General features: G+C 41.6%; 1 protein-coding gene and 1 pseudogene across 6 annotated transcripts in view; one reads left to right on the forward strand and one right to left on the reverse strand.

Moving 5' to 3' along the window:
- Positions 1 to 100: 100 nt before the first annotated feature.
- On the reverse strand, positions 101 to 2780 carry LOC148726819 (uncharacterized; annotated as a pseudogene). The gene is made up of 3 exons (XR_015989744.1): positions 1278 to 2780; positions 901 to 1082; positions 101 to 541 (listed from the first exon to the last, which is right to left on the reverse strand). The product of XR_015989744.1 is annotated as an uncharacterized LOC148726819 (transcript).
- Positions 2781 to 2893: 113 nt separating this feature from the next.
- The window catches only part of LOC111332582 (hemicentin-1), a 93960-nt gene continuing 80392 nt past the window's right edge, over positions 2894 to 16461 (forward strand). Inside the window, exons 1-2 of one of the 5 annotated variants that reach the window (XM_088727625.1) lie at positions 2894 to 3071; positions 3197 to 3571. In XM_088727625.1, the coding sequence (XP_088583751.1) occupies positions 2993 to 3071; positions 3197 to 3571 (454 nt within the window). In that variant the 5' untranslated portion in view covers positions 2894 to 2992. Of the gene's footprint in view, positions 3072 to 3196; positions 3572 to 3995; positions 7850 to 8031; positions 12579 to 13912; positions 14920 to 16461 lie in introns of those variants that run through there. The other 4 variants (XM_088727623.1, XM_088727624.1, XM_088727626.1 and 1 more) reach the window with 4 other exon arrangements.

Below are 16461 nucleotides of genomic sequence, written 5' to 3' on the forward strand. Positions count from 1 at the left end.
GAAGGGTTCATCTTTGTACAAATATACAAAATCGCATGGAGTTGCAAAATACCAAATCAATTCATGTCCCGTCCTACTAAATGATGGAATAAAGATCTGAGCCAGCAAATAAATAGATAAATAAATAGACAAACATTAAAATAAAAAAAATACACAAATCTATTTGGAGACAAACTGGATAATATTTCCAACAAAAAGCCATTGTCATGCCCACTAGTATGAGCTGGGAAGCCAGTCTATCATATATAAGGTCATCCTTCTGCATTGGGAAGCTACCTTTGCAGTAAGGCAAAAAAGCTAGAAGAAATCTATACAGCTTTTATTTTGTTCAATGCAAAAATTCACAAGAAAAAGTTCATCTTGGACTGTCATCTACTACTGAATTCTCTAGCTCCTCTTCGGTTTCATCCTCGTCTTCAGATTCCAAAGGGACCAGTTACCTAACATAAACGGCTTCTTGACCAGCCATCCGGGTCACTCTTTCTGCATCCAGGGTTATGCCTTCTGCCAGCTTAGGAGTTATTAGCTTTCCATAGCATGGCTAGGTTAAGAAAAACACGCATTACTTGCACGCTTCTTGCAAAAAGTCAAGGGTAAATTCAATGAAAGAGTAGTTAAGTTAAGCTTATGTCACAAGTAAGGAGAAAGGGGTGGGAGCGGGGCAGTACCAGAGCAAGTCTAAAACAACCAACAAATTTTGAAAAAAATTCGAAGTCCATTACTCGCGCCACTGCAGGTATCCTCTTATGTGGTTAAATTTTTGGCAAAATAGTATAGATGCGTATTTAAAAATAGTGCAGCCACACCAAATGTACATACGGAACAGCAATGATATTGTTATTAATGCATTAAACGTAGAACAATGCTTTTAAGCTTATATCACAACACAAAGTTACCCACCTTGACATACTCAAACAGCAAAAGCTTTGGAAATCGATTCAATATAGCAGCTTTGAGGGAATGTGCATACCAGCTCTTGTCAAAGGGAAACTCGTGGCAGACAAGTTCTCTCTCTTCTTACTGAAGTCGGTTGTGTGTGTAGGCACTTTGTTGATCTTGGGACTGGGAATAAGGACTAGATCCTTGTAAACAGGTGAATAAAGGCTGATAGTTTCGAAAAAAACTGTTTGGGGCTGCGTCGGTGGGGGTATCGAGATAATTTGGATATATCAACAAAGTTGAAATGGTAAATTGGCCACCGTAACGATTACAAAAGCTTTTGTAATCGTTACGGTGGCCAATTTACCATTTCAACTTTGTTGATATATCCAAATTACCTTGTAAACAAGTGTCTTGGATGGGCGGCCTGTGGTCGACTTAATGGTCTGCTTTGACCTTGCTGGTCTTCAACTAGTGCTTTTCTCACTAGCGCAGTTCGAGCCAACTGTCGGAAAGAGAGTGGCAAGCCGAGCTTGGATAGAACTGTCAGAGTCTGGGGACGTCGAGGACTGAATGGCACGTTCGTTCGACTGAAGTTCCTCGTTGTTAACCTTACGATCTCCGTTGTTCGGCTGACTGACAGAGACAGCCGTTGAATTCATCCAAGGTACTACATTTCTCGTAAAACCAGGTCTCAAATTACTTAAAATCTCTAAAGCATCTGCGGCCGCATAAGCAGTCGATAGCTCTTCCTCCATGTAGCCGAAAGCCAAACTGGCGGAATGGGAAAAAAAAATAGTGCATCGCGGTCATGCGATGACGTTTACATACTAATTAGAAAGAAAATAAAAAATCCCACTCGGAACGAAAAAAAACATATGGAATAAATATAAAAAATTTAGAACGCATATAAAATGAAGAGAAAAAATAGAAAATAGATGAGCTAAACACATTTATGTAAATTGATACGAAGAGATTTTCAAGTATATAGAAGGAAAATGAAAAATAAAGAAGGAAAATGAAATATAAAGAAGCAAAATAAAAAATATACAGAAAGGAAATAAAAAATATGGCAAAGAAATGTAATGGATGTATTGTATATTAAGGTTGTTTGAATATTGACTGAAAAGGCGCGCCGTAGAATAAAGCTAAACGAAAAGATGTCGCTTCGTCGAAAATAAAAATGGGTTGTCGCTGTCGCAAAGAGTTGTTAAGTTCATTTATTTGTTTAAGCAGGTTGATTAATTGGCAGCTGTAATAGCTGATGTGGACCTGCTGTCCTAACCCACCCATCCCACCCCAGGGGAGGACATCCATTACACAGTATTCTCGTGTGTTGGAAATTAACGTCTCCTGCCCCAACCCTGCGGGAGACGGGACCTCCATTTATTCGTCCTTATCCGAGAAGACTAGAATATCTAACCATTTCTTGATGTTATAGAAAGGTAGCAAATTCTTCTCAACTATTTTAAGACCTTGAGTGCTGGTCCGGCCGGGGCTCGAACCCTCGACCTCCCGAACTACAGTCCAGCGCTCTATCCATTGAGCTAACCGGGAGGCGGTCTTTCTTTCTTGCCCTTTTTCTGTCAGTTTTTGTCGGCTGTCGGTGAGTCGGAAAGAGATTGTCGCCACATTTTTTAGCGTTGTCGCCTGTCACCAAAACCCCTCAGAAGGCCTCTTCCATAGGTTGCCTTCTAAGAACGAATTTGTCACTGAGGAATGACGGCAGTCGCACAGGCCCGTCAAACTTTTTTACTCTCGAAGGAACAGCAACAGACAGTGAATCCCCATTACAATCCACGAATATCCGCGCTACTTCGCTGGACGCGTTCGTGAGAACTTCTTTGGTGGAATCGAAGATGCAAATAACGGGATTTTTGTTTTACGACAACGCAATCAGAGTGCGCACACCGCCTGGGTCGGGATACATTTGAATTTGATCAGAGACATGTGACTAAGGATCAACCAATCACAGTGCTTGCTTTGTCGAGTAAAGTCCAAGTGTGGAAAAGAAAGTAGTTTCGCAGGTTGCGCTAAAGAGGAAGAAGGCACGTTCTTGATTGTCGACTTGCATTAGCTGAGTGTAAATATGAAATATTTTAAGCGCTGAACTATGTTGGGAAACAAGAGGAGCGTTATGAAGATAATTCTCCCTGTGTTTACCATCCTCGCTTCAGTTATTGAGTTTTCAGGTGGGTTTCCTTATTTGCTGAATAACTAAACACTACTACGGTGTACGGAGTTGTTTTGGAGTGATACATTTTAACTTTTAACGGCGGAAATTGCGATATTCTTGTCATTTTGTGCCCTTTAACAGCTTGCCTGACGTGGACAAAGAATCCTGACTCCATCACTTGCGTTTGGAGTGGTTCCGCAGTTGCTCTACATTGGGATTACAACCTGACTACAGAAGAACAGACTGCTTCACAGACAGCCATTAATTTGATTTGGAAACGAGATAATGGGTCCCATTTTGTTGGCGTTGCAGAGAAGACCTTTTTATCTTTTAGTAGTCCACAAAATTCGATAAAGGAGCCATTCAAACCACACATTACCGTAAGCAGATCAGAAAAGGCGACACTGATCTTCAATAACGTTACTAAGGAAGATGAAGGTGTTTACCAATTCCTTATCGTTCTTCTTACGCTCAATTCTTTCACAGCCACACGAAACGCCACCATAGTAGTGAAAGGTAAGATATACGTAAAGAAATAAAACGTAAATAAAATCCTGTTGTATTCAGCCTAGTGGAAGACAGTGGCAACTGCTGCAATCTTTGCAGCACGTGAATTTTTTTTTTTTTTTTTTTTTTTTTTTTTTAAATTATCTGCATGGTACAAGTATTTTTATGTTATCTGAACACTGTTGATATTTCTAAATATTTTAAAATTTTAATGCATAGTTTATCGGCTGTATTGTTACTTATTATGATACTGTACATAGTTTTTTTTACTAATTTAGTAAGTAGGTGTCCCCAATTAGCTCTATGAGCTAAATACATTGACACGGTAATAAAGATTTTATTATTATTATTATTATTATTATTGACGTCGTGTAATTGCCCAGCTCAAATCGATTGGTATAAAAGCTGTGTAGTACCTGCAGCACCTCTCTAAGGAAGTAAATGTAGTTATTTCGAGTCTGGTTCTCAACAATTTTTCAGACCGGAATGCACGTCATGGAGACGTGCAATCGAACCTGTATTTAGGCAGCGCTGTCAGAAGCAGTCACCCTGTATTGAGCGGTCAGACATCAAAGTCCCGAATTTGTTTCCACTAGTCACTGTAATTTTCCGTTCTATCAAGCAGTCTCCTCTATCAAACGGTCACCTCTATCAAACGGTCACTCTTCATTAATCTTCTTATCGGCCTGTATTGAACAATCAAGGAAAGTGGAACCACTCAGGTAAAGCTAAGAATAATCTTTCAAGTAATTTCTCATCCATGTTTCTCTCCCAGAATCTGAATGCATAGTAAGAGTACAATATAACCCCATACATACAGAAACAATAGGCATCTCATTAGCTCCTTTTGTTCATCCACCAGCATTTGTTACTTTCACGATTGTTACCTGTCTCTGGAGATTGGTTGCAAACCTCCTATTGCTGTAAACTTCCTCCCTTATTGCATAAGAGGTTGTTTAAGAGATCATATGTTATGAGTATTTCAAGACATTTCAAGTAGTCATCATCACAAAGTTCCAGAATTCATGATAACAAATCATAAATGCAAGATTGGAAACTGGTCTGTTACTATTTGCAACCATAATTCATGATGAGAAAGTAAAAGTTATTCAACCAGTCTGAACACATCAGCTAAAAGCATGAACCAATTCTCTTTTAATATATTTAGTGGGCATGATTGTCTCATAGAAGCGAGACTGCTTTGTCTGGTTAATCTCAATATGAAGGTCAGTGAAAATCCCCTTCTTCAAACAATGTCAGTAGTGAATTCTCATCTTTACATCAGTTAGACAAAAGAAGATTGCATGGTACAGATGAAAATTTCTTTGCGAGCGTCTCTAAGGGAACACAGCAGAAATGTTCTGGAATTAGAGATGTACACATCATGTTATGTAGACATGGATATGCTTATCTAAGTTCAGATAACGATGGCTTAATAAGAATTAGATAGGACAAGGCCATGAGCTTTGCCATAAATTCATAGGTACATTTGTATGTTTGTACATTTACATGTATTCACTTTCTCACGCACTTGACGGATAGTTTTTTTGTCCTGCAACCCCTTCTTTTCATATTTGACCACAAGAATACCCCATGTCATCCAGTGTACACCTTCGTATTTGACCAGCATAATGGTGTTGACAGAACATTTTGGGTTGCTACTAAGCTGTAACATGGAGCTAACAAGACAGCGGTAGTTAAATTATCGTAATATAAGTATTTTTCAAACATTAGTAATATGTAGATTAGTTAAAGAAAGTCATTGCTGGTTATGTTGTTGTTAAATTTTTATCTGTATTTATTTGAATCTGAAGTTTCTCTCTTTTTTAAGGTTGAATTCATGGTAATTTATGGTGTAAATTTTAATGGCATTCAAAAGGTTAATCACAGTGACATTCATTTTCTGGAAAGTTATGCAAACCCAAAATGCATTCAAGGGTTTGCATAACATTCTCAAATCTTTCAACCCCCTTTCATGTTTAGATGAGAGTATTTAAACACAGAAGAAACTATATTGCCTAATCACAAACATACATTTCAACCTCATTTTGACTTTAAATTCATTTAACATATAAGGTTTTTCAAACCAGGTTGATTAATTCAAGTCATTTTGACTTTAAGTTGCTTTAATGTATGAGGCTTCCCTACAAAAAAAATGTAGGTATATATTTTGTTCAAAAAAAGGCTAAAAGAAACTTGAATGGGCTCATGGCATAGTTTATTAACTGCAACTGATGATCAGAAATGGCACTTGAGCATGGTCATGTGGTTATTTTAATAATAAAATAATCTTGATTCAAATCAAGTTGGAGAAAGACACCACCAAAGAGAATAATGCATATCATTTTGTTCAAGAAAAAATTACCAGAATGTCAGTCAACAAATCATGCAGTTACAATGTAGAGTTAGTCATTACAACAGGAGAACACATTTTTTAACCTTTCTTAAACATGGCTTTTTCAACATAAGTGAATTTGATTCTCCAAGGGACCCTGATCAAAGTTAGTCTGCCATAATAGAAGAACTGACAAAGTGAAAGAAAACCACAGCAGGACACATAGGTTACATATAAGTTACATAGGTTATATAAGCGAAAGGAAACCACACTAGGGGCCCAATTCTGGAAAGTCCCGGTAACTTAACGGGCCCGAAGCCATGTTTGAAAATCAAAATTTAAAAGATAGGAAAGCAGGTTCTGGCAGCCAAACCATTCCTTTTTGTTTGTTTAACCGATAGTTTTATTGTATCATTTTTAAAACTTTTGAAATCCCCATCTTGAATGAAAACAGAACAGCTTTACGAGCCCGTTAAGTTACTGGGACTTTCGAGAAACAGGCCCCAGGTCACATAGGTTACATATAGGTTACATAGCATAATTCAGCCATAATGTCAAGATCCATTTCATATTCCTGGTAGTTTCTCGGTTCTAAGGCACACAGTTTTTTCAAGAAAATTGTCTTCAGGTGGAAAGATAGTGCTGAAATTGGGGTATGTCTTTTAGCCAAGTATTTTGCACAACAAAATCTTAGGATCACAATTTTAGCAGAACTAATTGTTAAAAAGACAAGAAAAGGACACTAATTGTTGGTCATTGGAATCCACTCCTTTATTCCTATGAATTAAAAAGGAACACTGCTTTTGGAACACTAATCAACTTCCACAGATAAGTAAACAAATGGAAATTTGCATATATACTCAACATCACATTAAAAACAAACAACACTTTTCTTTGGCAGACTTTTACTTGTGCTTGAAAATTTTTTGGTGCTAAAGTTCTCACGTTTGCTTGATGCTTGAGACTTTGTGTCTGAAAAAGATACATACTTGAAGACTTCCACAGAATATTGGTCAGAAACGCTGTTTATAAATAACTCAAGCGAAGGCATATTTAACTTGGGCATTGTCAAACTAGAACATGTAATCATTCTGTGAGCTACAAGGAAAAAGAAAGTAGATCACAGACAGACTGTGCTAGTTACACAAACAGCAAGATTTAAGCAATAGTCATGTAATGCAATATAGACAGGCCCTCTTCAAATCCCATGACATGTCTGCACTTATCCATGTAGATGAATAATTCAGCAATTGTATTATAATTTCCAGGATATATCTTTTAAGAAGAATGCTTGCATTGAGAGAGTCCTAAATTTACTTAGTGCTCAATAACTTAACTGTGCTATGCAGATTGTCACATCTGGTTTATATCCCCATCATGAGCCTCCTAACACTAAAGTTAATTTCAGTTTCAAAGCCAAGTACTTCTGTTTCACTTGCTAATTGAGTTGTCATTTCCTACTTTTACAAGCTTGTGGATCATAATTATTAGGCCTCCCTGATGGTAATTGTTTCCTTGGGATTTTGATATTAATTTTTAGAAATTTAGGGCTTCTCCCATTCCATCGCAGATTTGTCACAGATAGTCATAGTAGATATACTTAAGGATGTTAGATTTAAAACGCCCTCTGTTTTTACGACATATTCTAATAATAATCGTTAGTTCTAGTTTCGATGAAGCGTGCTAAAATTTGCTGCGTATTAGTTAGGAATTCGCAGATTCGTGCGTGTACTATAGGCTAAGTTCGTGCGTAGGAAATGAGCTAACACTTCCATATGGTGTACATTACAAGTTTAAGTAACATCCTGTGTACAGTCACGCATGCACTCATTATAAAAGGCGACTTAAGATAGCGTGCGAGAGAGTCATTCCGCAACCGCTACGATCAGAGGATCAATCTGCTACAAGCTACCTTTTGAGCTATACTTTCTGCTGTGCGAGTCGTCACCAAAGTAAGTTTCTCCCTTTTTTTTTGGTACTCGAATTATTATTGTCAAATGATTAGTCTTTTAATGTTGAAATGTTGTCATGCTACGAAACCAATATTGTCTATAAGTCTTCCTAAATTTTGTTTGTAACACGACTACGTAGCTGACGTTGTATCTTAGCCTTTTGTATGTAATTATCGTTTCAGTTCGAACCTACACGACTCTATTCGACACTAAACTACCCTATATTTCTACTCTACTTCGTTTTATTCTCCGCGACCACGAACTTTGCTACCGTGACTTTCACGATCTGTCATCATCGTCGCAACCAGTGTAATTCGTCTATCTTGAACTGTGATTAAACGTGTGTTAGTCATTCTACGAGTTGAGTTCGAATTGTCTATCGCCTCGCGCATTGCTACCCCTGTAATTGTTGAGTTTCTAAGTACGCGCAACCTTAGGATCTTGGCAGTTATATTAGTTCGAATTTGAACGGCGAGCAAGCAACTACCTCGAAACGTGAGGAAAATTTCACAGCTACTTTGGAGGACATCACGCAAACGCAATTCGACACGGCTTCTGGAAGCGGTTACCGGATGCCAAATTGTGAACACGTCAATCAACTCGGAATTAATCTATCCTTCTCATCACAATGGAAACAAAGAAGGCACGCGCCACAGCTAAAGGCGTCGTTACTAGAAGGATTAACGAAATTACCGATCTAATGATGGACAGAAACAATGTCGATGAAGTGAACAGGAAAACAAATGAACTGAAAGAAGCATTTGAAAAATTTGAGGCAACGCATAAGACATTTCATAGTCAGCTAACGGAAAAGGAGGCTATCGAGGAATCAACGTCGTATTTTAATGCGGTATTCGATCAAGTGGAAGGCTTGCAAGAAAATGTAGTCATCTGGCTCACAGGTATCGAAGCGACAAGGCTGATAAGCTCTTTTCAAGCGCAAGTTACACCAGACGACAGCGTGTCAAATGTTGGCACACGTTCACTCGTATCGCGAGCGTCACGTTCTTCACGCACGTCGCAAATGTCACGCACTTCGTCTGCCAGTGCCAGAGCAAAGGCCGCAGCAAAAAGGGCTATTTTAGAAGCAGAAGCCGCTACGCTCAAACGGCTGCATGAAATAGAAGAAGAAGAGTTAAAGTTACGACAACGCAAAACGAAGTTAAAATTTGAAACTGAACTGGCAAAGGCAGAAGCCGAAGAACTCGTTTATGCACAAGCCGAAGAAAGGGAAATTGCCGCTAGTTATTTTCCAACGGAAGAAACTCGAGCAACAATCAATCCTGAGCCGGTGCCAGTTCCCGACAGAATCGGAACGGTTGTGAAAAATGGCGAGGTCGCACCCGTAGCTGACGCTACCGAGCCGGGGAACCTCCCAGAACAGTCTGCACCCTCTAACCCCACAGTGCTGCCCGTTGCAGAATCAGAGGTACCAGCATGGCGATTGAACCCAGAAGCCCCCGTATGGCGAAAAAGCACGTGAAGGAGCTAACGTTTGGACAAAACTCTAAACCTCAGCCCACCCCAGCAACTCCACCGAAAGATGATATCCAGCTTCTACTTCACCAGCAACAAGAAGCTATCATGGCATTAACTCTACCACAACCTGAAGTCCCTGTATTCTCTGGCGATCCCATCGATTACTGCGAATTCGTTCGGGCCTTCGAAAACCTAGTGGAGCGAAAGACCTCAAGCTCTAGCACAAGACTTTACTACCTTCTACAGTACACCAGTGGTTCTGTACAAGACCTTGTGCGAAGCTGCCTCGCCATGCCTGATGAAATCGGCTATTGTGAAGCTAGACGGCTATTAGCAAAGCGATATGGGCAACCATATAGTATTGCCACCTCGTACGTGGACCGCGTAATTAATGGAGCGCCGATCCGTGCGGAAGATGGACCTTCCCTACAGAAATTCTCGATACTATTGACCAGCTGTCAAAATACTCTCAAGGAGATTGGCTACCTAAACCGTCTTGAAAACCCTGACAGTTTAAGGAAAATCGTGGAGCGGCTACCTTATCAACTGAGGCTAAAATGGCGTGACCTTGTGGACGCGATCTCCCAGAAGGAAAATAGGGATCCCCACCTGAAGGACATATCGGAGTTCGTAGAAGCAAGATCAAGAGCGACAAATCATCCCATTTTCGGCAAGGTCCATAGCGAACAGAGGCCACCCTTTAATTCGAAACCAAGCATTAGAGGCAGACGAGACGGTAAAACCTTCTCCACGCAAGGACTAGAGCAACCCCCCTCACAGCGGGCGAACACTAAAGAAGAAAGAAAGGAATTAAAATGCCCTTCATGTAAAAGAAACCACTGGCTATCACAATGTGAAGAGTTCAAGAAGCTAAGCATAAGCAACCGCTATCAGTTCGTTCGCGCAAATAAGCTATGCATCAACTGTTTAGTTCCTGGCCATTTCGTTCAAGACTGCCCAAAGCGGAGCTTTTGCCGCGTTCAAGGATGCACGAAGAAGCATTCGACTTATCTACATGCAAAAGAAATGCCACCAGGTCAGAGTGGGAAAGAAAGTCAAACCGAACCACCGGCAACTCTAAGTGCAGCTCAAGCGAGTAACAGTTACTTAAGCTCCGTCGGCGCATCTCAAGGAACCAGTGGCCCTGTGATAGGACTGTCAATAGTCCCCGTGAAAGTTAAAGTAAAAGGCAGCAATAAGAAAGTACTAACGCACGCTTTTTTGGATTCAGGCTCAAACACGTCGTTCTGCACAGAAGATCTCCTCAAAAAACTCGGCACCAAGGGAAAGAAAACGTCTCTCTCCCTAACGACCATGCAAACGTCTAACCAGTCGATCGAGTGTTCTCTGGTAAATCTAGAAGTGTCCAACCTGAGAGAGCAAAACCTGGTCGAGCTACCAATGGTATATTCTACGCCCAGCCTACCGGTTTCAAGTGACACTGTCGGAACACAAGAAGATGTGAATCGCTGGCCACACTTGAAAGGAATCAAAATGGAAAGCGTAAAATCGGAAGTTGGTCTTCTCATCGGAAGTGATGCTCCCGAAGCGCTTCAACCAAAAGAGTTTAGAGAAAGCGAAGATGGTGGTCCCTTCGCAACACGGACAATTTTCGGTTGGGTATTAAATGGCCCCCTAGGTAGAAAAGAAAGCAAGGTTCCGACTGCGAACTTCATCGACACAAGCGCCAAGCTAAGCAAGCAATTTGAAGATTTCTGCACTTTAGAATTTAACGACTCCAGCTACGAGCCTCAAGCCTCCATGTCGCAAAACGACCGAAAAGCGCTACACATCATGGAAGGGTCAGCAAAACTGTCAGACGGCCACTACGAAATTGCCTTACCATGGAAGAACGATCCACCACTTCTGAAGAACAATAAATCGCAAGTACAACAGCGACTACATCCGCTGAAGAAACGTCTTTATAGAGATCCAGTTTTACACAAGAAGTATAGAGACTTCATGGATGACCTGATTGTCAAGGGCTATACGAGAAAGGTCAGCAGGGAAAACCTGGGCAACTCAAACGTATGGTACTTACCGCACCATGCCGTGTTTCACCCCCAGAAACCTGACAAAGTCCGCGTCGTATTCGACTGTTCAGCTAAATTCCAAGGTACCTCCTTAAATGACCAGCTGCTACAGGGGCCGGATTTGACAAATACGCTTGTGGGCGTATTAACACGATTCCGGCAAGAGCAAATCGCTTTCATGTCAGACATCGAGGCCATGTTTTACCAGGTACGAGTTTCCCCAAGCGACTGCGACTATCTGCGATTCTTGTGGTGGCCAGACGGCGATCTAAACAAAGACCCTGAAGAGTATCAAATGCTAGTCCATTTGTTCGGGGGTGCCTCATCCCCAAGCTGCGCAAATTTTGCCTTGAAGAAAACCGCAGAAGATAATAAGACAGCCTTTGACGCAACCACAGTGGAGACCGTCAAGCGAAATTTCTACGTTGACGATTGTCTAAAGTCAGTCGCCACTAATCCTGAAGCCATTCGACTAGTAGGAGAACTCCGTGAAATGCTGTCCAAAGGAGGATTTCACCTTACCAAATGGATATCGAATTTAAGAGACGTGATCAACTGCATTCCTGAAAACGAAAGAGCACCTTCCGTCAAAGATTTCGACTTAAGTAAGAATCTAACACTCACAGAGAGAGCCCTGGGTGTCCAATGGAATGTGCAGAAGGACACATTCGGCTACAAAATCGTTGAAAAGGAGCGGCCCATCACAAGAAGAGGAATTTTGTCTATTATTTGCTCGGTATACGACCCACTCGGTTTTATTTCACCGTGCATACTACCCGCTAAAGCAATCCAGCAAGACCTGTGTCTCAAGGGCCTTGGATGGGACGATCAGATTCCCGAACCCTGCAAGCAAAAATGGCAATCATGGCTGAAGGAACTCCCCATATTAGAGGGGTTTGAGATACCGCGATGCTTCAAACCACCAAACTGTTCCAACATACAACGCCGCGAGCTCCACCATTTCTCCGACGCATCTAGCCAAGGCTACGGAGCTGTCTCGTATCTTCGTCAAATTGATGCGCATGGTGAAGTTCACTGTTCGCTTATTATGGCAAAGTCCAGACTAGCCCCTCTCAAGGCAATGACGATTCCGCGGATGGAACTGTCAGCGGCAGTCTTAGCAACGAGGTTGGATCGCATGATCAGACAAGAAGTTGGCATGTCATACACAGCTCTACCTTTTGGACTGACAGCACTTGCGTTCTTCGCTATATAGAGAATAAGGATAAGAGATTCCAGATCTTTGTTGCCAACCGCGTGTCAGCCATTTTAGATCAGTCTACGGCTGAGCAATGGAGGTACGTTGAAGGCACACTTAATCCAGCTGACGAAGCATCCAGAGGAATGACAGTAGATGAGTTGCTTATAAATGAGCGCTGGAAGCAAGGACCACCGTTCATGAAAAAGACAGAGCAGTTTTGGCCGCAAAGACCGGAGAGCTTAGGCGAGGTCTTCGATAATGATCCAGAAGTCAAGAAGGCAGCAGAAACGTTTGCAAGTAAGACAAACGTGACCTACCATTACATTGGCAATGCAATAGAAAAGATTTCGTCATGGTCTCGGCTGAAAAGGGTCATAGCATGGATATTGCGCTACAAAGATATTTTGCGAAACCGAAGTCAACACGGCAACACGAACAAAACCATCAAGCTACAACTCGATAATAGCACCATAACCCCCTTAAGCGTCAGCGAAGTTGATGAAGCCGAAATCGAAATCTTGAAATACGTTCAGAAGCAAACCTTCAAAGACGAGTTGGCAAGCCTGAACGGCGTCCGCGACGTCACTCAAGGAAGGGCAAATCGGAACAACCTAAAGAAGAACAGCACCATTTACAAGCTTGATCCAGTCTTGGAAAATGGACTTCTACGTGTAGGAGGACGACTGGAACACGCACCCATAGAAAATGACGCCAAGCATCCTATTATTCTTCCCAAGAAGCACCATGTCACAAAATTGATTATCGAATACTTCCATCGCGCCTCAGCCCATTCAGGAATCGAGTATACTCTGTCTCTCATTAGAACAAAGTATTGGATCCTAGGAGCACGATCTAGCGTCCGCAACATTATCCACACTTGTTTCAGCTGTCGGCGCCGCCAAGCCCCCGTAATGCAACAGAAAATGGCCAGCTTACCTCGAGACCGCGTCACACCTTCCAAGCCACCCTTTACGTATGTAGGCGTAGATTTGTTCGGTCCATTCACAGTACGCCGCGGACGAACAACCGTTAAGAGGTACGGCGCCCTGTTTACGTGCCTCACCATAAGAGCAGTCCACATAGAGATTGTCCACTCTATGGATGCAGAATCGTTTATCAACGCCACCCGACGCTTCATTGCTAGAAGAGGAAGGCCAGAGGAATAAGATCCGATAACGGAGGAAACTTCGTTAAAGGCGAGAAAGAATTACGGAAGGCGGTCCAAGAATGGAACCAAAACCAGATCCATGAGTTTCTCTTACAACAAGAGATTAAATGGACATTCAATCCACCGGCTGCTTCACATCATGGCGGAGTATGGGAGAGATGTATCAGAACTGTGAGGAAAGTTATGAAGGCACTGCTGAAACAACAGGTCTTAGACGACGAAGGTCTAAGTACGTTGATGTGCGAAGTCGAATCGATAGTGAATGGCAGACCGATAACCAAAGTGTCTGACGATGCGAAGGATCTCAACGCTCTCACACCTAACCATCTGCTGCTACTCCGAGCTGGAACGACAATCCCCCCAGGAGTTTTCTGTAAAGATGATAACTACGGCTGTCGCAGATGGCGCCAAGTTCAATACCTAAGCAACGTGTTCTGGCGCTGCTGGACCAGAGAATATTTACCATCCCTACAGCAACGCCAAAAATGGAATAAGCCACTCTTAAACCTAGCTGTCGATGACATTGTTCTGCTACTAGACGAGAATCTGCCTCGTAGTGTATGGCCGCTAGGGCGAGTGCTCGAAGTTTACCACAATCAGAAGGACGGGCTAGTACGCTCTGCTAAGATCAAGACCAGAACCTCCGAGCTAGTGCGACCCATAGACAAGATTGTCCTGCTGGAGACCGCAGAGTTTGCAGACAAGGATTAGAAGCGAAAACATTATCGTAATGGACACTTAGTAATTAGTATGATAGTTTGTAGTTTAATAATCAATAACGTTGGCGTTTCAAACCTATTACTGTTATTTGGTAAAGCCTCTTGTAGGCTTTAAGGGGCCGGAATGTTAGATTTAAAACGCCCTCTGTTTTTACGACATATTCTAATAATAATCGTTAGTTCTAGTTTCGATGAAGCGTGCTAAAATTTGCTGCGTATTAGTTAGGAATTCGCAGATTCGTGCGTGTACTATAGGCTAAGTTCGTGCGTAGGAAATGAGCTAACACTTCCATATGGTGTACATTACAAGTTTAAGTAACATCCTGTGTACAGTCACGCATGCACTCATTATAAAAGGCGACTTAAGATAGCGTGCGAGAGAGTCATTCCGCAACCGCTACGATCAGAGGATCAATCTGCCACAAGCTACCTTTTGAGCTATACTTTCTGCTGTGCGAGTCGTCACCAAAGTAAGTTTCTCCCTTTTTTTTTGGTACTCGAATTATTATTGTCAAATGACTAGTCTTTTAATGTTGAAATGTTGTCATGCTACGAAACCAATATTGTCTATAAGTCTTCCTAAATTTTGTTTGTAACACGACTACGTAGCTGACGTTGTATCTTAGCCTTTTGTATGTAATTATCATTTCAGTTCGAACCTACACGACTCTATTCGACACTAAACTACCCTATATTTCTACTTACTTCGTTTTATTCTCCGCGACCACGAACTTTGCTACCGTGACTTTCACGATCTGTCATCATCGTCGCAACCAGTGTAATTCGTCTATCTTGAACTGTGATTAAACGTGTGTTAGTCATTCTACGAGTTGAGTTCGAATTGTCTATCGCCTCGCGCATTGCTACCCCTGTAATTGTTGAGTTTCTAAGTACGCGCAACCTTAGGATCTTGGCAGTTATACAAGCTTATTTCCCAGTATGGAAGGGGTTTTTATACTGTTATACATGTATGTTCGTGTATTATGTTCATCAATAACTTGAATTAGGGTTTCAAAGTCAATTTACACATCAGTTGTGACCTCTCACGCGAAAACGTTCCTATCGGTAGCCGTTCGAACAGTGAATGGAACGGCAAGCGAACGGGTGACGAACGGCTGGGAAAGCCGTTCGAAATGGATACTGCGAACGGATGAAGGGCTGATTAAAATTTTGGAACGGATGAGGTCAAACGGATGAACGGCGAGTGAAAATTTTTGAACGGACGAGGTCAAACGGATGAACGGCTAATTTAAATTTTCGAACGGATGAGGTTGAACGGATGAACGGCTAATTAAAATTTTCGAATGGATGAGGTTGAATGGATGAATGGCTAATGAAAATTATCGAACGGATGAACGGTTAATTTTTTGAACACTGAGATGAGTCTCACAGATGAGATTGAATGGATAAATGGTAAGCGGTCGAACAAGTGATCACCTGTAGAAATTATTTGAACAGATGGTTTCGTGAAAATGAATGCTGACACAGGCATCCCAAGCTCTCGTCTTGAGCCAAAGTGAAGGATTATTTCACAAAAGCGTCAGGATTGGGTGACGCAGTGTTAAGTTACGCGAGGTATTTGACACAATCTGTGAAAAGATCACTTGAAACGAGTCGAAACTCAATCATTTGAATAACTCGACTTCGCTTCCAGTGCATTTAAATGGATTATAATTAATATTTTTATTATTGAAGTAGCAACATTAGAATACCCGTCCAACCAAGGAACTTGCACGCGAAAAGCATACAATTCGATAGTTCTCAACTTCAATTCAAGTTTAAATTTCCGTACAAACCCAGCTTCCCTGTCACTCCATCAAAAATGTGCTGCCTTGGTAACTGCTAACAACTTGTGTCAATTACCGCCATTTCACACAGTCACAAAATGGAGAATTCAACGAGAGAAGATATGAATTGCGATCACACCGAAAATGTTTCTACCATCGTTGCCAAAGTGCCAAGTGAACGGCTGATGAATTTTCTTGAACGGATAGCTCAAACCGTTTGAAAGG

This window comes from Stylophora pistillata, chromosome 7 (genome assembly GCF_964205215.1).
Source record: "Stylophora pistillata chromosome 7, jaStyPist1.2, whole genome shotgun sequence".
Taxonomy (NCBI): Eukaryota; Metazoa; Cnidaria; class Anthozoa; order Scleractinia; family Pocilloporidae; genus Stylophora; species Stylophora pistillata.